The 24,687-nt window shown below is 49.1% G+C and overlaps 1 protein-coding gene across 4 annotated transcripts in view; it reads right to left on the reverse strand.

Annotated features, from left to right (window-relative positions):
• The window catches only part of LOC118930839 (carboxyl-terminal PDZ ligand of neuronal nitric oxide synthase protein), a 261,926-nt gene that overhangs the window by 178,038 nt on the left and 59,201 nt on the right, over positions 1-24,687 (reverse strand). For 2 of the 4 annotated variants that reach the window (XM_057495149.1, XM_036922841.2), the window contains exon 2: positions 21,416-21,487. The exons of 1 other annotated variant lie outside the window; for it this stretch is intronic. In XM_057495149.1, the coding sequence (XP_057351132.1) occupies positions 21,416-21,487 (72 nt within the window). Of the gene's footprint in view, positions 1-17,384; positions 17,537-21,415; positions 21,488-24,687 lie in introns of those variants that run through there. One more of the 4 variants, XM_057495151.1, reaches the window with a different exon arrangement.

Genomic DNA, 24,687 nt, shown 5'->3' on the forward strand with positions numbered 1-24,687 from the left:
GTGGGAATGTAAACTAGTTCAACCATTGTGGAAAGCAGTATGGAGGTACATCAAAATGCTCAAAACAGACTTACCATTTGACCCAGGAATTGCACTCCTAGGAATTTACCCTAGGAATGCAGCAATCAAGTTTGAGAAAGACAGATGCACCCCTATGTTTATTGCAGCACTATTTACAATAGCCAAGAATTGGAAGCAACCTAAATGTCCATCAATAGATGAATGGATAAAGAAGATGTGGTACATATACACAATGGAATACTACTCAGCCATAAGAAGAGGGCAAATCCTACCATTTGCAGCAACATGGATGGAGCTGGAGGGTATTATGCTCAGTGAAGCAAGCCAAGCGGAGAAAGAGAAATACCAAATGATTTCACTTATCTGTGGAATATAAGAACAAAGGAAAAACTGAAGGAACAAAACAGCAGCAGAATCACAGAACTCAAGAATGGACTAACAGGTACCAAAGGGAAAGGGACTGGGGAGGATGGGTGGGTAGGGAGGGATAAGGGGGGGAGAAGTAGGGGGGTATTAAGATTAACATACATGGGGGGGTAGGAGAAAAGGGAGGGCTGTACAACACAGAGAAGGCAAGTAGTGATTCTACAACATTTTGCTATGCTGATGGACAGTGACTGTAAAGGGGTTTATAGGGGAGACCTGGTATAGGGGAGAGCCTAGTAAACATAATATTCGTCATGTAAGTGTAGATTAGTGATACCAAAAACAAAGCAAAAAAAAAAAAAAAAGGGCAGTTCCTGTGTGGTAACCTCCAACGAGTTCTACACAAGGGTATAAAGGGCATATAAAAGTGTAGGCAAAGGGTCTGTTTGTGTTTATACAGAGGATCAAAGCCTAATTGGGCTACCCCGAAAATGAACTAAGATACGATATGAAAAAGAACTTCCAACATCTGCACTCTCTGGAAGACTCATGCCAGAAGATGATCATCAAAAAACCCCAACAAAGATCCACACACTGCTACGGCTGTAGATGCAGTCATCCCACCAGTTCCTGGACTTGCCATGGGAATGAAGGAGATATCTAAGCTGGCCTGTGCATACAGTAAAACAACAAATTTGACTGGATCTATACTGTTGGAACTCAACCAAGAATTTGGAGAAGTGCAAATTGTAGCGCTCCAAAGTCTTACAACTACAAACTATTTATTGTTAAAAGAACATATGGCATGTGAACAGTCCCCAGGAATGGGTTGTTTTAATTTGTCTGATTTCTCTCAGACTGTTCAAGTTCATTTGGACAATATCCACCATATCATAGATAAGTTTTCACAAATGCCTAAGGTGCCTAACTGGTTTTCTTGGTTTCACTGCAGATGGCTGGTAATTACAGATATGCTTTGGTTATGTAACCATACTCCTATTATGTTAATGTGTGTGCGCAATTTAAGTAGTAGCTTAAAACCTATTCATGCTGAAGTTACTCTACAAGAAGATATGCCAAAGAAATAATCAATCTTCCCATGTTTTCTTCTGCCTGCTACTTCTATAGCTTTTCTTCTTCCTTCCTAATTACAACCCTTAAATAGAATTCGTGCCTCATATCAAATTTATCGAGTATCATAATTCTTCCAAGTGGTAAAGATACCTCAAGACAAATGCTGGGCATAGAAGCCACAGGGCATAAATCTGCAAAGATGTAAAAAGCTAACCTTTTCAAACAATAAGGCTTCTCTCTCACTTACCAGCTTCACATTTCCCTGTATGGCCCCGGAAGATGACTGGTTAGCCAGAGACGGGTAAGATTCCTCAAGGGAGGAACAACCTAAGACAGGCACAGTCGCAGGGGGGCCATCAGGTAAGAAATTGGGGATCAACAGAGGTGAGGCTTAGAACCTCACCCCCCCTGTTCTGAGAGAAATCTTCTGCATACGTGGATGTTTTATTGCCCTGGTCTAGCTTGGATTAACACATAGTCTACAGGCACACACCTGATCATCTACATTTGCTCTCTTACAACACTAAACTATGTTTTCTACCTTTATCTTGTATCTACCTACCACTTCAGCATTTTATTAAAAATAATAATAATAAAGAGAGAAATGTAGTATCCACACATAAATCAAGTATAAAAACCAAATGAGTATTCATATTTGAACTGACTGTTTAGAGTTCATAATGCATGAGCAAAACCGAAAGTTTCTGTGATGACTGCCCTTGTACTGTTCACTATGTAACTTATTCATTATGTAAGAATTTGTTCTCCATGTAAGAACTTGTTTGTTATGCCTCAGAAGATTGGAGACTGACGAAAATTAGGCTTGGGGTGGATTAATGATTGTGCATTGAGCATTGACTCCCCTATACAGAATTTTATTGTCGTTAACAATCATTTGATCAATAAATATGAGAGATGCCCTCACAAAAAAAAAAGAAAAAAAAAAAAGGACAGACTTCCAATGGTAAAATAAATAAGTAACCGGGATGTAATGTATAGCATAAGGAATATAGTCAAGATATTGTAACAGCTTGGTAGGGTGATAGCTGGAACCTAGAATTATGTATATAAATGTTCTACCACTGTGTTGTACACTTGAAACTAATGTAATGTAATACTGTGCGTCAACTACCCTTCAATAAAAAAATAATTATTAAAAAAAAAAAAAAAAAAAGAAAAAAGAAAGAAAGAAAGAAATGGTTGCTTCTAGAACTAGGTCAGGAAATGTGCAACATGTAGTGCCAGAAAGTTTAAAAAATACCTTACAGCACCAGAAAGTCAAAGGGATATAGAAGCCAAATGAAAGTCCTCTCAATGGCCAAAGCAGGAACAATTTGAACAATAAAGAGGCAGTTATAACCCAAAGTATAAAATAAGTATCAATCCATACAGATATAAATAACTGAAGAAACAAATGAGTGAGAATAATCTGCCACACAGAATTCCAAATAATTTATGTACATATTCTGCCCTAAAGAAAATGGAACATAAGTCCCCACTCCGTAATTGTGGACTACAAATACTTTCTTCCAAAGAGGACAGCATGGAACGGGGAAAAAGAAAAACTCTACACACTACAAGTCATGTGCTCAAAGTAACCTCAAAGGTAACCTCACAAATGGCACATGACCTCTCTATTCTTCCTCGCCAAACCCATTACTCCACCCTGCTCATGAGAAAAATATCAGACAAATCCCACTTGAGGGACAGTCTACAAAATGCCTACTGAGTTAATCCTCAAAACTGGGAAAGTCACCAAAAACAAGGGAAGATGGAGAAATTGTCACAACCAAGAAGGGCCTAAGGAAACATGATGATCAAATATGTGGCATCTTGGACAGGCTCCTGGAACAGAAATAGGACATTAGGAAGAAGCTAAGGAAATCTCTGCGAATTGTGGATTTTAGTTAATATCAAGATGAGCTCATTAATTGTAACGAATGTGCCACACCAATGTAAGATGTTAATAACAGGAGATCTAAATGTAGGCACATAGGAACTCTCTGTACTCTTTGCAATAATTCTGTAAATCTAAAAAAAAAAAGTATCTCTTTTTAAAGAGGCAGACTCCTGTTGAGTAGGGGTGAGCTTACCATGTGTTTAGATAAGAATGACACTCAGCGAACAGAGATGTTTGCTGCCTGAACGTTACAATCTCAACCCTTAGTCTCAACAATAGCAAAGTTATTCAAATGATCCGTGACCCTCCTCTGGCTAAAAGTGAAAAGAAAATAAAACATCTAATGGAGGGAGAAAGACGTATACCTGAAGAGCTGGCCAGGTCACAGGAAACAGCAACAGGTGCCAATAATGTCAGAAGGTTACTGACATTTCCCTTAAACCAGCCGCCTCATCAAGACTATTCCTGAAGGCTGCCGGCTCCAACGGTAAGTGACTTAGACAGAGTCATGGCCATCCAGAGGACTACAAAGGCAAAAACTGTCGTGTGGACTTGGGGTGCACACACCCACGGGCCCACACACCCACTCCAGACAGGGATAAGCAGTCATTCTTTTCTATCAGGGGTTTATATGTACCACACGGAAGTGCCCGTCTTTGCAACTTCCACTTCTCTAAGTGCAAAGTCAGGATCTCATGATGTGTATTTCTGTTGCTACCACTACCCTCCTGACTATGAATGTGAGAACTTATGACTTATTTTTCCCCAACTTTGGCTGCCGTTTTCTGGTAGATGCTTGAGGTTCCTCTCTCCCGTCTCCCCCACAAGCCATCACGAGTTCATCCTGAACTTGGACTCCTGGCTGCCTTGACAGCTCAGTTGGGCGAAGGGCAGTGGACGGCCTGAATATGGCTAAGGAAGTCTCTCCCGCGCAGCAAGTTAGCCTCTCCCCGCGTGGCACGGTCACGCATCCCAGTGGCTAAGCCCCTACCTAGGGCTGCTGAGCGGGCCCCTGGGGAATGACACCTTTCTATGGAAAGGCTAAGGAGGTACGAGGAAAAATCGATTGTCCAAAAAGGATAGTGTAGGAGACTGCCATCAGCTGCCCTTCGATGTGCTGGGAGGCCTCCATGGAGGGAAGAGTCCAGCACAGCTGGCCATCATTTGGCCAGGAGAAGCGGCGCAGAGGGAGGCCAGTGCATTCAATGAGCTCTCGGGGGAGGTGTGGGGCCCAGACTGCGGGCTGAGTGGGGGGAGATGAGCTCAAGGACGGGGGCTGGAGGATGCTGACATAAGACTTTTTTTTAAAAGGGAGGGGACATGAGCCCTCTTGCAGGATCATTAGAACCAGAAGCCATCGAGTCAGGCGTGGGGACAGTTCAGGCAAGGAGCAGAGATCAGGACTTCGGCTGTAATGAAGACCAGGTACACAAGCCCAGTGCAGGAAGATGACAACAGATTAGGCAAGGAGTGGCTGGGGCCTGGATCAAAGCAGAGGCCACAGACAGGGAAACACCTGATGGAGGAGATGCAGGCAGAACAAGAGACAATGAGGAACACTCTCACCACGCCTTAGACAAACCTTTCCAGCAACAGTAAGGGTGAGGGAAAAATCACTTGTTACCCCCTACAAAGTACGAAAACAAGGCAGAAAGAACCAGGGGACCTGAATTCTAATCGGTGGGATTTAAGCACTGGGATCCAGGGCAAGTCACCACCTTTCCGGGCCCATGTCCTCACCGGTAAGCAGGCGTGAAGAACTTGCTGAGTCCTCCCCCTCCATCCCTGCCGGTAAAGGGAGCCCTGGTGATGATGGTGTCACGGGTGCCAAGGTCCAGGTATAGTGACCAACAGTTCCATGTGCCTCGGGGTGCTGCCATCGGAGCCCCTGGACCTCACCCCAAAAGCATGAACCCCACCTGCCCCTGATGAACCCCCGCCAGCTCCTGGCTCTTCTGTTCCTTGGCTTCTAGCCCCCTCCCTCCTCCTCTTCCTCCCGCTCAATCTAAGTTCACTTCTTCTCCTTTGTGTTTGTAAAGGGATCTCTTCCTGCTCACTTACATCTGTAGACATCAACACAGTTTTCCTGACAAACACATCAAGCAAGCGCCGACTGCGGAAGAGGGCACAGCACAGGCCTCGAGTCGGCACTCAGAAGGCCGGCGGTGTGGGTGGCAACCTGCGATGGTGAGTTTTAAACGTCTCCTTGACCGGGCTAAGAGAAGCCCAGAGAGCTGCTGGACATCATTTCTGGGTGTGTCCCTGAGGTTGTTTTCAGAAGAGATTAGCGTTTGGATCAGCAGACTTCGGAGAGCGGCTCCCGCTCACCAATGCGGGCGGGCTTCCTCCAGCCCAGCGAGGGCCAAGTAGGAGACAAGGGCGGAGGAAGTGAAACAGGTCTCCCTGTTTAAGCTGGGGCGTCCGTCTTCTCTGCCCTCCACAGCGGAGGTCCCGGCTCTTCGGCCTAGAGATTCCGACCTGGACCTACCCTACCGGCTCCCCCGGTTCCCAGGCCTTCCGGTTGAGACTGGAACAGCCCCATCGTCAGCCTCCAGCTTGCAGGTGGTGGTCTGTGGACTTTCCAGGGTCCATCACCATGTAAGCCAATCCCTCCTCATAAATCTCTTCCTATTTACCTATATATATGCTACTGGCTTCTGTTTCTCTGGACAACCCTAATACAGAACCCCAAGTAGGACCTCCCAGACTTGAAGACTAGCAAAAAAGTCCCTTTGGCCAGAGATTTCAGCAACAATGGAAAAGAAGTTTTGACAGCCACAGGGAAACCCTAACCACCACCGGAAAACTCCACACTTTATTCACAGGGAATAGGGAGCCACAGAAGGCTTGGCCAACCTCACGCTGGTCCAGAAGCGGTGTGCTGGCAGGCCCGGGGAGCCCTCAAGCCCTGCCAGCAGTCTCCTCGGGAAGGCCGGATGGACACATGCCACACACCCGGTGGTCCTAGGCGAACACTCAGGACAGGGCCCGTCTCTGAGACGAGGGAACCGGATTCTTCGCGGAGCAGGCTGAGTGCCCAGCCGTGCCACTAAATGCAGGTTATCTGGGAATGGATTTAAGCGAAAATCCTAGCTCGGTAGGATCTCTTTCAGTAAACAGTCTGGCTACTGATTCCATGCTGGCGCTCAGCAGGGTACAGTTGTTTAAAGGCAGCCAAACTCTTACTTAAATTAAGTGTCATCCCTAAATGAAGACCAGATGTACAAGCCAACAAAGAAATCTAATCAATCACGTTTGGAGAAAGGATTTCTATCCTATAAAAAAGAAAACTAAGGGAGGAGTGGGGTTGGTCATTAGACAGCAAGTGCTGAAGGAGGGTCAAAACGGGGTCCGGGACAACGGGGCCACGGGCAAGAAAAGGCAGGGCACCGCCCCGGAGCCCATTTGCCAGGGGCCCCATCTGGAAGCGGCTCCTGGCATCCTACTCAGCTGTTAGCACCCCATCGCTCTTTCAGAAATCCCAGTCAGGAGAGTTTTTATTTTGCCCTCAAAGCCCACTGCTTAGAAGACTGCCCACCCCAGCTCCCCAAGTGGGACAGAATCTTTGGTATCAGCCCCACGCCAGGTGGAGACAGTCCAACCCAAAGCAGGCCTGGTTTCGGGGCTCAAGCCTGAGCCGAGCCAGGCGTGACATGAAGCCCTTTCTACGCCACGCAGACGAGACAGAGTCCCGGGAGACTCGAAGCTGCCTTGTTATCTCTACCAGGCCCTCTCCAGGGATTAAGGTTTCCGAAGCATGAAGGGAGAGGAGGAGACCCAAACCAACCCGTGTGCCCACATGCCTTGGCACGACCCCAGCTCCCACAGCAACTGCGGGTGGATTTCTTGGCCCCTGCTCTTCCAGGCAAGCAGGCAGCCTCCTCCAGGGACCCCACGCCACTCTCTCCCTCTGAGCAGCCCGAGCATGCTCAGCAGCTCTCTCCGCAGCTGTACCAGCCGATGTCCCGAAGCCTGGCTGAGGCCTGGCGGGGAGTAGGTTGGTCTGAAAGTCTCACCTGAGCAGACAGGCTCAGCGAGCAGCCCCAGAGCAGCAGGGATGGGATGAGGCCTGCTGCCACAGGATGGAGCAGACACAGGCTACAGCCGACTCCGTGCGGGGAGAGGCCCCACAGAGAGGTCAAGGCTGCACTCTGCAGCAACACCTCATGTCCAACTAGCAGGGGAGCCCACTGGGGCGACTTAGCGGGGAATCATGTCTGCCTCAGGGAGGCAGGCAGTGGTCAGAAGTGCAGGTTTTGGAGCCAGGTTCCTGGCAGTTTATGGACTGTGTAAACTTGGCAAGTTACCAAAGCTCCTTGGCAAGTTACTAAATAAAGTTAATTGTGAGGATTAAGTGAGGTACTATAGGTCAAATGCTTAGAGCCGTTCCTAGCACGTAACAACTAATGATAGACCTTGGTCTTTTTGAACTAGACACTGGATTCTTATGTGTCTGATATCTGGACAGCAGGGTCACCTGAAAGAAATAAAACCATCCCTTCCCTGTTCTTCCCCTGGCTTCTCCAGGAAATGGCTTTTAGGTTCATACATCTAAAGAACTGAGGCTACCAAGTCAAATTAAAAAGTATTAACCACTAATATACACCCAGAGTTCCTCAAACTGACTCCTTTCCCAGCTTCTCCTGGGCCAAGATAAACAAAAACTCACTTGGACCTACAGGTAACCAAAGCAAGCAGAGGCTGTGATGGTCGTCAGCAAGGACGTGACAGGTCTGCGTGTGAGCTGCTCCGAGAGGGCCCCTTCCATGGGGCTGCCTTAGGCTGAGGCTGTCAGGGGGCAGGGCTGCCCTGGGGGACCGGGGTGGGGGGAGTCCAAGCACACAGCAAAGGCGGGACTCCCACCCCCCCAGGAGCAGCTGGAGGGGCAGGAAAGCGGGGATATCCCCCCGTGGAAAGGGGTTACCAGACAGCCCCTCAGCCTCACCGCCACCCGGGAGCCAGGGACAATTAATTGCTCACTCAGGGCCCAGGCCCCAGCCATCCAGAGAGTCAAACCAGGGATTCTCCAGCCCAGAGTCCGTGTCCTCCAGCCAGGGCCTCAGGCAGTAAGGGGGAGGCTCCATTAGGAGGAAACGGGCTCAAAATGCCTGTTTCAGTAGCCAGGGTGTGCGCACCATCTATTTAACAAGCCCTCCAGAGATGCGACTATTAACAGCAGCAAGGAGAATGCAGAATCTTCTCCCTGAAGAGATGGTTAGTGGTTAGGGAAATGGGGTAAATGGCTAGCATCACACTAACAAGGGAGCCTCTAACGGGTCAGACAGCAAGCAGGGTTGAGCTCACTGTGGAGAAGTGGTTTGTCCTTCCCCAGCTGCGGCTAACCGCCTCCCTAGGGGACAGAAGACAGAGCAGAAGGGTGAGGAACAGCAGCTGCCCGGTTACTTTTCATGCTACTGAAAAGCTCAAGGCCTGGGGGCCACACAGAATAGGCAGGTGCAGGTTTCCCATCTAGACCCAGTGATTAAGGCACCAGATTCAACCCAGGGTGGCACTGCCGGGGGAGACTCCACAGCGAGGCCCCAACCCAGGGGCTTCCACGGCCCATCTCGCTCACGGCCTTCTGAGTTCAACCACAGCCCATCTGTATGTGCACCTGGCAATTTAAAAAGTCTCCCATGTGGGGTCCCCTGCAACCCTCACGAAACAGCTATGAGGAATCAGGGTAAAAATGATCCTCCCTCTAGGAAGCCTGAGGTTCGGAGAAATTACCCGGCCCAGAGTTTCAGCAGCGGAGCAGGGCAATAAACCTCGGGCTGTGCCTCCAAGTCCAGGACAGCTCAGATGGAAACATTCCGACAAAGGACGGGGTGTGGGGTGACTGGGGGTTTCCCTGCGGCCACACATGCAACAGGGACGGAGAGAGGAGATGCCCACATCCACCGTGTATCTATCACAGGCCAGCAGTGTGCTGGGGTGCTGACACCCTTCAGTGCCTTTAATTCCCACAGGGTTGACATGGTTCCTGTCTCACAAGGGAAGAATCAGCAGCTGAGAAATCCGCCCCTTGCTCTCAAGATGATCATCCTAGTCCCTGCCCTCAAGGAGGCAAGCACACGGTGCTCAGTGCAGAGACAGAGGACTCCTGGAGGCACAGGACGCCTGAACTGGCTGGTGAAGGACAAGCTTGCTCAGCTGAGCCCTGGAGGCGGCCACACTGCGGAGGGGCTGCTTCCCGGGCAGAGGGCAGAGCGGGGCAGAGGTGCACCCCAACGGCGCACAGGCATGCAGAGCACTGAGGACTGCGGACCACCACCGCGGCCTGAGGGGCCCGGCAGAGCCCACAAGGCTTGCTCAGGGTTCAGACTCAGCACGTAGGTGAGGCAGCATCACCAGGTGGCTTTCAGGAGGACAAGCCCTGCAGACCTGCGTTTAGACAGACAGGCCTGGCAGAGTGCGGAGGAGGGGATGCGGACAAGCCTGAGATGCAGCAGCAGTCTGGGGGCCCCTGCACCCACCTGAACAGTATGAGGACGCGGGCCTCCAGACAGGGAAGGAGGGGGAGACACACATTTGAGAAATATTTAGGAGGCAAACCCAGTAAGAGTGGCTAAAGTGGGGGCTACCAGCAGAGAAGAGTCTAAGGTGACCCTCAGGCTTCCAGCTTACATTCTGCACAGATAAGAAGTCTTTCCATGAGATAAGAAAACACAGGGCACAGGGCTCGAAGCAAAAAGAAGGGACTGCGGAAATGATGAATTCTGTTTGTGACATACTGAGTTTAAGGTGCCTTTGGGACATCCAAATGGGGATGTCACAAAGGACACATGAGTCTCAAATTCTAAAAAGAAGTTTATAAAAATCAAATAATGGCCTCATTTACATCTGCCTGGCAGCGTTCCCAGAATGGAGAACGGCACGCCCGGGGCCACTGATGATGCTGTCTGGACTGACGTTTGGTAAAGCAAGGGCAGTCGGGATGTTCTCGCGGATCTCTGGGCCAGGCGTGAGCAGACTGCAGTCTTGTCTTGGTTCTGACACCACCCAGATTTCCCACTCTCCTGCTCTGTGACCTAGGGCAAGTTATTTGACCCCTCTGTGCCTTAGGTTCCTCATGCCTAAGATGGGATGATGACCACATCCCTATACCATGCAGAGCTGTGGTGAGGATCAAGCAACATTATGTTCATGAGGCCCTGTGCACAGAGCCTGACATGGTGACACAGCACATGGCACAACCTACACTCAACTCCGGTTACTACCAACAAGGTCGGCAATGATATCATCAGTTTGAGCAAGTCATGTCACTCCCATGACCCTTATCTGTAAATCAGAGATATTGTCTGCTTTTTATGGGTTATCTGGAGACTAAAATTAGATGACAATGGGCATCAAGATTGACCTAACTCTAAAGAGCCAGGCAAGTGACAGATCGGACCTTTCAGCAGGAATTAGAGGTTTCCCTCCCGGCAGCTCGGCGGTCCTCAGTGAACGGTGCTGAGGATGCTTAATTCACGGCTGAGCATCCTGTCCTACAATATGCTGCTTTGGGTCCCAAGAGGAAACAGCCACACACCCAAGCCTGTGTAGTGTGCTGAGTATGAAACACCACAGAAGAGAGTACTATTTAGCCATGAAAAGGAATGAAATTTTGATATATGCTATCATATGGATGGTCCTCAAACACATCATGCTTAGTGAAATAATCCAGACATAGAAGGACAAACTGTACAAGATTCCACGTATACAAGGAATCTAAAATAGGCGAAATCAGAGAGACAGAAGGCAGAAGGGAGGTTACTAGGGACTGAGGGAACAGCGGGCACTACTGTTTAATGGGTACAGAGCTGATGCTGGGATGACAAGAAGGTTTGGGTATAAGAAGTGGGGATGGGAACAGAGCAGTGTGAATATACTTAGTGCCACTGAGCTGTACACTTACAAGTGGTTAAAGTGATAAATACGTACATGCATTTTTAGGTCCACAGAATCATCAAAACAAGGAGTGGATGCTCAGTGCAACTGGTTACTAATGGCAAGAGCATGAACAAATGGGTCCCCAAAGGCTGGTCAGCATAGCAGCAATGAACCAGGTACTTCATCCCCTCCTGACATGATGGATAAACATGGCTGGCTTCAAAAAGACCCCTAGGCATTAAGTGGGTTGGTGCAAGAACCGGGACTGAGCCGGGCAATACTCAACTGCTCCCGCAGAAACTCAGTGGCAGTATTTTTCACTCTCAGGTGCAAGTGGCTGGGATACAGTAAGACACCTTCTTTAAAAGCAAGCTTGTGTTTGGCTTTGATAACCGACTCTTACTGACTCTTCTCTGCGGACGGATAATACATCCAGAAGCTCGGCCTCGGTCTTAAACTCACTCCTGAGATGCTCAGCTCAGCAGCAGAGCCAAAGCTCTTCATGTGGTGACTTTTCAGGCCGGTACAGATTCAGGGGACAGACAAACGCATTTCCTCATGTGTGGTCAGGCATTCAGCAGGTACTAAGGGAACCAGATTTTCATTAGGTGTGATTCCTGGGAATAAGATCAGAGAAAAAAAATCTACCATTCCCACTTGGACTCCTGAGCCTCTAACCGCACTGACCGCCTTGCTGTTCCTTGAACCCACCCTGCCCCAGGGCCTGTGCTCTTACCGTTCCCTCTCTCCAGATGTTTCCATGGTACTCCCTCGCTAACATTCTCACTGCTGAAGGCTGAAACGTCACCATAACCCCAAGGGCTTTCCCGTAATCTGTGTAAAACAGCTCCCACCCCCACCTCCTGACACTGTCCACGTCATGTCCTGCTTTACCTTTACACAGAGAGTTCACATGTGACAATGTGTTTATTGTCCCCTCCCAAACCTCCATCCCAGCTGCCAGAATATAAGATTTCTGCAGAAAGGGATTTAGTTCTATAGACTGCAGTGCCTCCAGGACCCAAAACAATATTAGCTCATACAAGAAAGTCAGTGCTTTATTTATTTATTTTTTAGTAGAGACAAAGTTAGATACTGCTATCAGCGTACCATTCTTTATATTGATGAGAATACCTCACCCCAGGATCATAAGAAATCAAATTAAAGAATGATGTGTTTCCTCTGGCCCAGAAGGAGACAGCTATAACCGCTCCATCACACGGGGCTCCATCCACATCAAGTGTTTTCTAACATTTAATAAAGTCTGAGCCTCGTTTAAAGAAAAAAAATTTGCAAACATTGAATGAATGACATGTAGCATATCTATACTCTGGAATATTGTTCAGTGATAAAAAAGTAGACACATGCCACAACACAGATGAACCCTGAAAACATAAAAATCACGCTGAGTAGAATAAAGCCAGATACAAAAGACCACAGGTGGTATAATTATCTATATGAAATATCAGAAGGGACAAATCCACACCAAGTAGATGAATGGCTTCCCAGGGCTGGGTTGGGGGTGCAGGGGGGGGGGGCGGGTGGATGAGATTGGGAGGTGATTTCTAAGAAGCACAGAATTTCTTTTGGGGGTATGGAAAATGTTCTGTTTGTGGTGATGGCTGGACAACACTATGAAATCTACTGAACCCCAGTGAATTGTGTGCTTCAAATGGGTGTCCTGCATGCTATCTGAATTATGTTTCCATAAAGCTGTTACCAAAAAAGTACTGGAAATTGTGTTTGTTATAACATCATTTAATATGTATGACATAAAACTAGACAGAAACTACTTAGGTACATGGGTCTTATGCAAATTTATGAATTAAACACAAGTTATATAACCAATAAATTCAAACTAAAAGTGTTCGTGTCAGAAAAACTTGTTATTTAACTGCAAGTACACACTGCTTCCAACACACATAGTGACCTCCTTACCCGAGTTCTTTGGGGTCCAGCACGTACAAACTCAGGGGTGATACTCAGTTTTACCCAGGATGGCACAGGTGCCAAAAGATGGCTGAAACGAATCAGAAGGAAGGCCAGGCTCACCAGCCACAAGTGACTCAAACAGCTGCCCAGGGGAGCATGCCCACAGTTCCCTGCTACCTGTGCAGACTCCATTTTTCTGCCTCTTTCCTCTGTTCCAACTACAGCAACATCTCAGTTCCCGGCAGGGCATTGCACAGTCTTGTCCTGTACCTTGTGGGAATTCGTTATAGACATGATGAACTTTTCTTTCTCTTCAGTGCAGGGCAATTACAAAAGAACTACTTGGTGCCAACACAGGTAGACAAACACATCTGTGGACGATAAAATCAGTTGACAGCACTCGGGCTTAAGACAGACGGCCCTTTCAACAGACTGGAATAGGCTTATTTTACTTTGTCATCGTTAGGATCAAATGAAAACACAAAATTTTTTAATTGTAATAGAGGACTCTCAGATCCCAGGGATTTCATCCTCAAATTCCAAGCGGCCACAGAACCCATTATGAAATACATTAACCTACAGGGAAAAGGCTTTACTGGCACACAAAGCTGATCTCTTTAACGGCTGACATTTACCAGATGCTCACGTGTGTCTGGCAGCCAACGTGTATGTTTTTCTGACCCCACTGTCCCTGCCCAGGACACACTAACGGGAAAGGAAATATTATTTATGGTGCACTGTCCATGTACTGGGCACTTCGCTCCATGCTTTGCATGCACCTACATATAACTAAAATACATCTGTCAAAAAAAGACCCCAATTGTACTGATTAAATGAAGACGGAGGGAGTGAGCAACTTGCCCAAAGGCCATTCAGCCAGCAATCAGAAGGAAGGGGCTTTGAACTTAGTTCTACCTCGCCCCGATACTAGAGCAGCTCAGTAAAGGGGTGGAATCTTCCCAGTCCGGGCTCCCAGCCCAATACTCTAACCCCCACTGTGACAGGCAGAGTGACACCCCCTCCAGGGACGGCCACCTACACTCCAAGACCTGTGAATCTGTCACCTTTGGTGCATATGATTAAGTAAAGGGCCCTGAGATGGGGAGATTACCCTGGACCATGGGCGGGGGAGGGGGGGGCAATGTTATAACAAGGGTCGGAGCCAGAGCAGAGGTCAGAGTGAGGTGACTCCTGGTGTTGAAGACAGAAAGCAGCCAAGCGCCGGGGAACGCAGGCAGCCCCTAGAGGCTGGGGAAGGAAGGGCACAGATTCTCTGAGAGGCCCCAAGAAGGAAAGCGGCCCAGCCAACTCCGTGATTCCAGCCCCATTTCAGACTTCTGACCCCCAGAACTGTAAGACAAGAAACTTGTGTTGTTTAAGCCACTGTGTGTGCAGTAATTTGTTTCGGCAGCAATAGGAAATTAATAAGGCCATGCTGCAAGAGTGAGTGGGAGGTTTGTGTTTCCGCCTAAGCTGCCTCAGGCTAGACTTCCAACCCTGAACTGGAAGAGAAGGACACAATGACAAAGGAGCAAACGAAAGGGAGGGGAACACCTAGGGGGAGAGCTACATGAAGGGCTGAAGCCATTCCTGGACAAAGCCTTCCCGGAGAGTCGCATGCAGATTCCCAGGCGGAGTGTACAAAGAGGCCCTGTGCAGTGGCTTTACCACCTCTCGGGGAGGGAGCATGTGCAGAGGAGAGACCCTCACCACTCCAGTCACTGCTCCGGGAAGCCTCTGCCCACCCAGCCCCTGGGCACTCCTCCAGGAGAGATCCAGGGCCATTTTGGTTTTGGTTCTTCTCTTAAGAAAGAAATTTCTAGAAGAGTTGGCAATACCAGAAGGGAGCTTTGGGAGAGAAAAGTTGGCCCATTCTGTCCTAGGCCACTAACGCCACTCCTGAACAGCCACACTTGAGAAATTAAGTCACTGTTAAGCGAAACTCTGATCCCCTGCTGGACCATTGTCAAAGCCATTTGCAGTGTGGCCAAGAGTTTGCCCGGCCCCACAGCCAGAGTAGCCACAGTGGGAGACCAAACATCCAAGCACACCTGGCCACAGGCACGCCCAGCCCTCCAGGTCCAGGCTGCACCCCAGGTCGGCAGCAGGGACCTGACCCCAGGTCGTCACAGCCAGAAATCCCGTCTTTGGCCACAGGAAGATGCTGCTCCCCTTCCCCACCCGAGGCCTCCCTTCCAGGAGCTTCCAAAGGCGAGGATGTCATGGACACCAGCTTGGGGTCCCGCAGCTCTACACCGGCATCTCCGGCGGCTCCAGAATCGGCCAGGTCTGATGTCCCTGCAGCGCCCTCCTTCCCGGCACCCTCAGCACAGCCTGCTGGCTTTCACTGCTTTATGCTCACGGGATTGCCACCAACTAAGATGAATGTTCTCGGTCACTCAACAGAACCGACACCCTGCTGGACATGGAATACTGCTGCTACAGGTGCTCCAGAAGAGAGGGGTGCGGTGCCACACGGCCACAGGAGAGGGCACAGTGACCGAGCGGGGGAAGCCTCCCGGGGTGGGCATGCTGGCCCTGAGACCTGAGAGACGACACCGCTACCAAAGGAGATGAGGCAGCTCAATACCTCTTAGGGTATTTATCTGCATTTATGAAACGCTCTGAGGCCCCAAGGAAGGCATACAAACGATACCAAGGAATATAAATAGCCCTTTATTGTTCATAAAGTGCTTTTTCATGCATTACCCCAGATCCAACAATAGCCCCAGAGAGACCAAACAAGAAGCATCCTCTGCTCCCTTTTACAAAGGAGGAAACAGAAGATCAGCAGTCAGATACCTCACCAAGGTTACAGCTAAGTCAGAGACTCAGAGCCCAGCGTCCCGCTCACTCACTGAGCGCTCCTGACCACACGGTGCTGCCTTCCCGAGGAAGCACAAAGGGAGGCGGCAGGGATGGGTGTTCACACTGGGCACAAAGGGCGTGCCAATCATACCCGATAACTGGCTGCCAGATTCACCTATTCCCACGCGAGTGTGAGGGTGCAATGCCAGCCGCTCCATTCCAGCATCACTGGCCACCCTCCACCTTCAACCAGCAACCTTCAGGCAAGCAGCCCCTGCGTGGGCCCAGCTGTGGGCTCACACAGAATTTCTCTGAACTTGGTCAACTGCTCCAAGCTGCACAGCTAAAAACACTTTTAAAACAGGCCTATTCCCTCCTTCTCTCATTTTCCTCTTCCAGCTAGCACCACCTCAGACCTTTGGGTCACTGGTAGACAAAAGGCAGGAAAATCACCCGGTGTGTCTGGGGAGCACCTGTTAAGTTCCTTCTTGCCCGGGGCATTAAGGATCAGAGGATAACGAGTGGGCAAGCCCAACACCAGGTAGCTGGCACGGAGTGGGGACGTGCCGGATCCCGACTCAGAAGGCCTGCTGGTTTGGGTTCTCCAAAGACCACCCAGCCTGTCCTTCCTGGCAGACAACAAACACGGCCCCAAAGATGGCCAGGCCCGAATCCCTGGAACCTGTGACTTACGTCTTTTTTCATGGAAAAAAGGACTTTGCAGATGTGACTCAGAATTGTGAGATGGAGTGATCACCCTGGATTATCCAGTGGGCCTAGTGTGATCACAAGGGTCCTTATAAAAGGCAGGCAGGAGGGTCAAAGTCAGAGTGGGAGATGTGAACAATGGACGCGGAGCTCCGAGTGATAAGGCCCCAAGCCAAGGAATGCGGGCGGCCTCTAGAAATGGGAAAAGGCAACGACCAGATTCTCCCCTGCAGCCTCCACAAGTAACACAGCCCAGCTGACTCATTTTTATTTTAGCCCCATATGATTCATTTCAAACTTCTGACCTCCAGAACTATAAGTTAATGAATCCGTGTTGGTTTAAACCAGTAGTTTTGTGGCAATATGTTATAGTAGCAACAGGAAACTAACCCAGAAAACAGGGAAAACTGAAGCTTTCTTCAGAGTCAAGGGAACAGACCAGGTCATTCTGTGCATAAGGGGACCAGCTAACGTGCCTCTCCCAGCACTGGGGAAAGTGGCAAGTCCTGCATCAGCAGATGAAGAGTAGGGAGAGCAGATCCAAACGCTCCTACTACCTGTGGCTGCCACCCATTCCAGCTCAGACTGACAGGGCTCCCAAAAGGCATCCCAGCTCCCAACTCATTGGTGGAACTTCCTACGAGCTGCCCAGAGAAAACAAGGAAGCAGCACATGTGCAGCAAGTTCCCACTGGCCTTACTGAGCAGCCGTGGGAAGTGTGCGGGGCTGGAAATCAGAAGAGGTGGGTCTTCCTCCTGTGTTCACTGGGCCTCCCTTTGTCCAATAAATCCAGGGACACACTGATAAGCTGCAATTCCAGTCACTTCAGGCAATGACTGATGTGCTGGGGTTCTGTGTGTTTGAACAACATAGTAGACTGGGTTTAATCAAGTATATTTTACTGGGAAAAACAAGTCATTCATTCATTTGGTGAACACTACTGCAGTCTGTACTAACTGGCAGACACCAAGTAGGGCACTTGGGGTTCAAACACAGCTATGATGGGATGTGGCCGACCACCTCCCTCCAAGGGCCGCCAGTCCTCCCTTGGCCCTGATATCCTCATCCCAGGGTCACTGACCACTGGCTCTATGTCAGTGCACCACAGGCCTTCCCTGACTCCCGTTGGGTCAGACCTCCCAGTTCCACACTCCCTAAGCTTCTTGCCCTTTGCCTAAAATCTTAGTTATCCATGTGCCTGCCCTGTCCCCACTGCTGAACATGGGCATGCAACAGACTATGAGGATGTCAGCACAGCCCAGAGAGCTCAGTATCTGTCTGTAGAATGAGTGAATGCACAGACATCACGCTGGTGCACAGGGACAGTGAGGCAGGTATCCCTGTCCTGCCTGCCTGCCTCACTTCTGAGTATGTTGCCAGAAAAATTCAAAAGCAGAGGTATTTGCATAACCATGTTCACTGCAGCACTATTCACAACAGTCAAAAGGTGGCAGAAACCCCAGTGTCCATCAACAAATCAGTGGATAAAGAATATATGTTATGTACATTCAGTTGAATACTATGTAGCCTCAAAAAGGAAGGAAATCGTGACACAGGCTACAATGTGGATGAACCCTGAGGAGGACATTATGCTCAGTGACATAAGCCAGACACAAAATGATACAATCTGATTTCACCTATATGAAGCATTTACTTAGTCAAAATCACAGAGACAGAAAGTATAGAGGTGTTTGCCAAGGGCTGGGGAGAAGAGGGAGGGAGAATTAGAGTTGAATGGTTAGAGAGTTCATTTTGCAAGATGAGAAAGTTTGAGAAAGATCTGTTTCACGACAATGTGAATATACTGAACGTGAGTGAACTGTACACTTAAAAGTGGTTAAATGTTACTTGTTTTTTAACCATCAGAAAAACAATGTTGAAAGCACATTAAGAAAGAAAAAGATGCCCAGGACAGATACATTTTAAAGGAACATCTCTTCTGGGGAGATAACAAATGAGAAACAGGGAAAGAGAAAACAACCACTCACATCAACAAGGTGCACATATTTAGCGTAGAGTCAACACTGCCGTGGGAAACTGGGGGGCAGGAGGCAGCCTTGCACCCACCTCCGGGGACTCTGGCCGCCCTCAGGCTGATTGCTGCCCTCTGCATGCTTCCTTCCCTAGGAAACAGAGCCGGTCTGCACTGGCCCATCCACTGTCCTCGCACTGCTCCAGAGGAAGATGAGACTGGCACCGGAAGGGCTAGGCAAGGCACAGCGCAGCTCACAGACCTAAGGGACTCTGGTCCTTAAAGTGACGGCTTCTGAGGGCTACCCACTGCCCTGGTCCACCTGGGAAGCCTGCGTCTTCCCGGCTGACGCCACAAGAGCCTCCAGGGACCCAAGCCCCACAGTACCCTGCGCCTGACGCCAGCCCACTCAACGTGAAAGGACCAAGTTGGGTCCTGTACACAGACATCCCAGGCCCTCATTCTTGACATCCACAATTACAGCCAAAACAGCCTTTGAAACGGAGAGAGGAAGAGAAAATAGCAGCCTGGACCTAGCAACAAATTGGAGGTCTCAGGGTAAAACACACACCCAGACGTCCTGCTGTTAACAGTGGCCAGTCCAAGCAAGTGACCGGACAACCAGACCAAACAGCTTTCTGGCCAATTAATCTATCCCTCTAATTTAATGAGCTGCTCATTAAGCACTGGAAGTGGGTCACAGGCCACAGAGCTCTTGGCACATATCCACACAGGCTGCCAGGTGATGAGGGAAGGGGAGATGGGGGCCACACTCCAGCCCCACAGGCCCCCCCAATGCCACGCATAAGTCCCACCGCACACCTGGCCCACTGCTTCAAGGCGATGTTTCCCTGTGCCTCCACACCTACTCCCTTGCTGGACAGACTCCCAGTCCTGACCCTTTGGTTCCACAACTGGGACGGTCACCCAGATGAGCATTACAAAGAGCAGGATCACAAAGGCACAGCACACATCTGGGTATGAATCCCTGCTTCACCCAACGACTTCATCTAGAACTGTTTGCCTCCCCAAGCTTCCATTACCTCACCGACAAAAGGTAATGATATCTTCACCTCATCTAGAATAGTTGCCAATAAATACTTCAACATTAGAAGGCCTAATAAAGCATCTGACACATAGTAAATGCCAAATAGTAGCTATCAGTAATAACAGCTACTACTTACAGAGATATTACTCTCATAACGACAGTAGTATTAAGGACAACATATTCCCTGTGTCTTGGTCAAAGATGAAGAGAAGAGGCACTAGGTGGTGAAACCCCAGGGACAGGCCAGCTCCACGGTGACAGCAAGAGGCAATCCCAACAAGGGTAACACCCCAGACGCTCCACCCAAGGCCTCTGTGCTTTCTATCTAAGTGGGAAGGTGGAGGGAGAGGGGAGGGCTGAGAATGCTGAATGCCAAGCCTGAAGCCACAGGGGTGGCGAATTTTGCATGTTCTCACGAAACCAAGAAGAAAACTGATTTCAGGTCACATGCCCACCACTGCCTCGACCTCTGGGCCTCCTCACTAAGCCTCTCTGAGCCTCAGTTTAATCTAGAAAATGAAGGTAACATGACCCGCACTCTACAGCTTGTTGTGAGCATTAAACGTTCACACCTCACTCATGGGAAAGTACTTTGAAACAACTCACTCCTATGTCTGTGAGAAGCAGTACTGTTACATTTGTTTCCACAAATTCAACTTAATAAAAAATGCTAAGGACTGGGAAGGTCAAGGCAGTGAGAAAGTTATTTTAATAAGTTAATGAACTGCTTAGAGAAACAGGAGCAAAGATGCCAGTTTTCTTCCCAGAACTGCTATCTTCCAATTGAGGTTTCTGTTGACTGGATGAATTGGCTCAAAGTAAAACTGGACCAAAATAAAAAAGCAAAATGAAGCTCCCAACATCTGCTATGTGTTTTCTATTTAGGTGGGCAGATTCTTCTAAAAGTCAGAGTCCAAACCAGGCTGCGTCCAGGATGACCAATCCAGTCACTCCACCACCTATTCTCTCCAAAAAATCATCACCATCCATTTGACCAATCCCAAACCTATCTTCAAAATACACTAAACTAGTTTCTTCTATTTCAGTGCCGCACACAAGGACAAATTCCTTCACAGTGATCAGAAGACAATTTAATCCTTGTTCAACTTTTGCTCTATGTACCACAGTCAGAGTGCAACAGGTCAGAATGTTTACCAAATTCTTCTGGAGTCCCCCAAACAGCAGAGCAGAGTGCACATGCTTCAACACCCTAAAGCAACCAGCCAAGGAAGCTGTGTGGAAATCCCACATTTGTTCTTAAACATTCAAGTAAATCTTACCTTATATACCACAATAAATTGCTTTAGTGTTTTTTTTTTTTTGCTTTAGTGTTTTAATGTTTTGAGTCAGTTAACAGCTAATCATCAAACCTTTTCCCTAAAGTCTTTGAATAAAAAAGATACATTTCACCATTCTTTCTCATTCCCCAGCAGACCCCGCACATCCCCAGGGAAACATGTATCTCAGTTTGAGAAGTTGCGGGTCAGAAGAGAGAGGGTGAGTGGTACTCCTCCAGCCATCGCACACATTTTAACCCTGGCCTTTAATCAAAACCAACTACCCAACTCACAGTAGCTTCCCTGGACAATAGAGAGAGGGGCCTAGGGCTTGTGAAGGGGACAGTCATCCCTTTCGGCACCTCCAGCACCATCTAAAGAGGCCAACAGCTACGATGCTTGAGTTCCACACAGCCCCGCCTCCAGCCACTCACCCGTATCCGGCGCATGGCAGCCACGATCTCCACTCTGCTGTTGGGCCTCGGCACGTCCAGGCTTCCTACGTACTGCAGGGAAGAAGCAAACACTCATTGAGAAGAGGAATGGCCGGTGCCCCTCGTCACAGAATGTCAGTGGTGGACGGACCTCCGGAGGCCATTCAGTTCACCTCCCCATTTTACAGACAAGGAAATCAAGAGCCGAAGGGTGTCTTATTTTGAGACTATTTCTAACTTTATAAGGAGCAACTAAACAAGAAATTATTGCTTCCTTTTCCACCTTGTTCTTAATCAGAGATGCAGCTGAGCATTGTGTTCAACGAGCAGGCTTCCAAATCAGAGAAACTAAGTGTGAAGAACCTCCCCCCACTCCCTCTGGGGCAAGGCACTTTCCTTTTGTCTCAATTTCCTCATCTATAAAATGGGATTTCAGTAAAGATCAAATGCAATCTGGTATAAATATCTCACACAAATGTGTTTTGTACATATTAAAGCACACACACCCCCAAAAAGGAATACATGTTTTTTTAAATTAATGGCACTTCACTGAGTTAGCCTGAGATGTTAGAGACCTCGCATACTTGAGTAAGTTCCCAGCTGAAGGAAAGGAACAGGTTGTTTATTAAGAATTCTAACTTGATTATACCTTTAAGTTCATTTCAAAGCCAAACAACAGGCAGGTTAATGTTTAACGTATGAACACTGCCTCGGTGTACACTATTCAGACAATGCAGAAATGCACAGAACAAAGGCATAAAGTCCCCCATTCTGAATGCTTTGCTTTCCATCTCTGTGTACTGAAGGACATATATACATTCATAGACACACAGGGGAATTTATTTTCTGTAAAAAGGTTCATACTACCCACGTTGTTCTGCAACTTGGTGATGTTTGTTGGTTTACTTTAAACCCAGCTCGGGCATGTTTCTCTGCCCACGCATACGGGCTCTATCACATTATATGTGACAGTCTGCCCACCCAAGCCCCCCACTGTTGGACATTTACCCTGTGTCACTATTACAAACACTGCTTCCACAATCTTCCTCATCTACACACCTCCGAATTCGTCCAAGTAGCTGGATTCCTACACGTGGGACGCCTGGATCACAAACTTGGATAATCTCTAGATATCATTCCTTGGCAGGATGAAACGAGGAGGACAAACCAACACCTTTTAGGCACAGATGTTAATCCCTTCATATGCACCATCCCATCCCATTCTGACCCGCTGGGATTTGCCTTTCCTTCTTATACAAAAATTCTATAAAACAGCCCAGGGGATATCCTAGAAATTAACAGCCCCAAAATAACCTAAAAGTCTACCCAAGCAAAGTCTACATTAATACAAGATACCTTTCTCTGCAGGAAATGTATTTCCTGTGATTACAGGAATAGAAGGTTCTTCCTGAAATTTGGAGCTAAGGTTGGCCCCAGCAAGAAGGTTTTCAAAAACGAAATACTGCAAAACTATTTCCTCTTGTATTGATCCACAGTTTGTGTAACACACTGAGGAGCACAATTCCCAGCAGCTTAGCAGTGAGCACCTTGCACTCGGGACCCACGGCGGGCAGCCCACCTTGGCGGGTGGGAGCAGTGTACCTGTCCAGTGAGCACCTGGCGACTGGCTCAGGTGAACAAGGCCCCCCAGATCTAAGAGTGTGGTCAGACTGAACTGTGCCTGGTCTTTCTCCCCTCTGAGCTCTGGTGGGGCCCCACAGCATGTCAACATGTCAGTGACCCAGAGCCAGGAATGACGTGAGGTCCAGGTTCCTGATTGCCCAACTTCAAAGGCCCCCCAGCCGGGGGCAGTTTCCACACACCCCGTCCAGACACTGCAGGCCCGCCTCTGCCCTGAGCTCCGAGCAGTCAGCGCTGACTTGGCAACAGGACTCAGGGCTCGCGCTCCATCAGCCACCACGTGAGAGCTGGGACCTCATGACTGAGCAAGGTCACACGTTACAGGTGAGCCTGGGGCACCGGATGGTCCTCCTGCACTGGTCCCCACCACGCCGGGGAAGGACCTGCTGCCCAGTGAGATCCTCAGCTGCCTGAACACAAGCACCCAGATGGGACCCGTCCCCACCCTCTACCCCCGCCCAGCCAGTCTCTACCTCCCGCCTCCTCCAGACAGGCCTCTGCTGGCCCGGGACTCCTGAAGCGGTCAAGACTCATGCTGCCCAGCAGGGACAGAGGCCTCACAGATGGAGAGAAGGGTGGCTTCTAACCTTGGACAGGTTTCCTAACAAAGCAGCCACATTCTGCACAAGAGGGAGCTCCTGTGAGGCCCCCTGACCTCTCAGCCCACTGTGCCTCCTCACTCCATCAGCCACCCCCAAGCTGGTACCACACCTTCACACATGCATGCACGTACGCTCACACTGCCACATGCACACGTGACTCACCTCACGCCCCCCACACAGAGCATGCACACAGCCGTCCCTCACAAATTCTTCACACCACACACTCACCTGTCTTCCTTCCTTCCCAATCGGGACATCACGAAGCTGCCTTCCTGAGAATGAATCTACAGCACATAGCCGACCACAGATACACCTTAGGGTCAAAGACATTAAGAGGGAACAAAGTAGGGTTCAGGCTCACATCTTGCAGTCAAAGCTAAATATCCACACTGAACCATGAGTCAGAAAGCAGAAACAACAGGCAGAGAAGCAGGAGAGGGGTCAGAAAGCCTGTCCTCAGGGCAGAACAAGACGCACGATTAGTGAACAGCACCGCATGTCCACACATAACTGCACTCCAAGTGCCTCAATAGCTGACCATTACCGCCTCCACAGCTAACTCCAGTCCCACCTGGTCTCCATCTGGAGATAAAGTATAAGACAGTCTGAGACCAGACCCATCTGCCAGAGGAGGGGTGCTCCTTACAACCAGTCCAGCTCACCGTCACTTCTGAGGAAAATGGACCATAGGCTGGCACCCTCCCACTCCACATTGGAAAGCTGGCTCCCAGGCCTGAACCTCGCCTATCTGCTGAGCCAACAATCTTCAGAGATCCCAGCTCCTGTTACCTCCCTCAGGCACCAGGCAAAAGCCAATTCCCTGCCCTCAAATGCAGCTGCACAGTGAGAGGCTACTGCCCTGAAGTGGCATCCCCTTCATCAGCCTCTTCCGCAGGACGCCGTGTGCCAAGGGCTCCCGGGACAACAGAGGCACGTTAGCTCGATGCCTGGGAATCAGGGGAACAATTTCCAGAAAGGACACTCATGTTCTTTCCTCCATCCCCTGAGTCATGCTGCTCCCCTAGGCGC

This window comes from Manis pentadactyla, chromosome 19 (genome assembly GCF_030020395.1).
Source record: "Manis pentadactyla isolate mManPen7 chromosome 19, mManPen7.hap1, whole genome shotgun sequence".
NCBI classification, from domain to species: Eukaryota; Metazoa; Chordata; class Mammalia; order Pholidota; family Manidae; genus Manis; species Manis pentadactyla.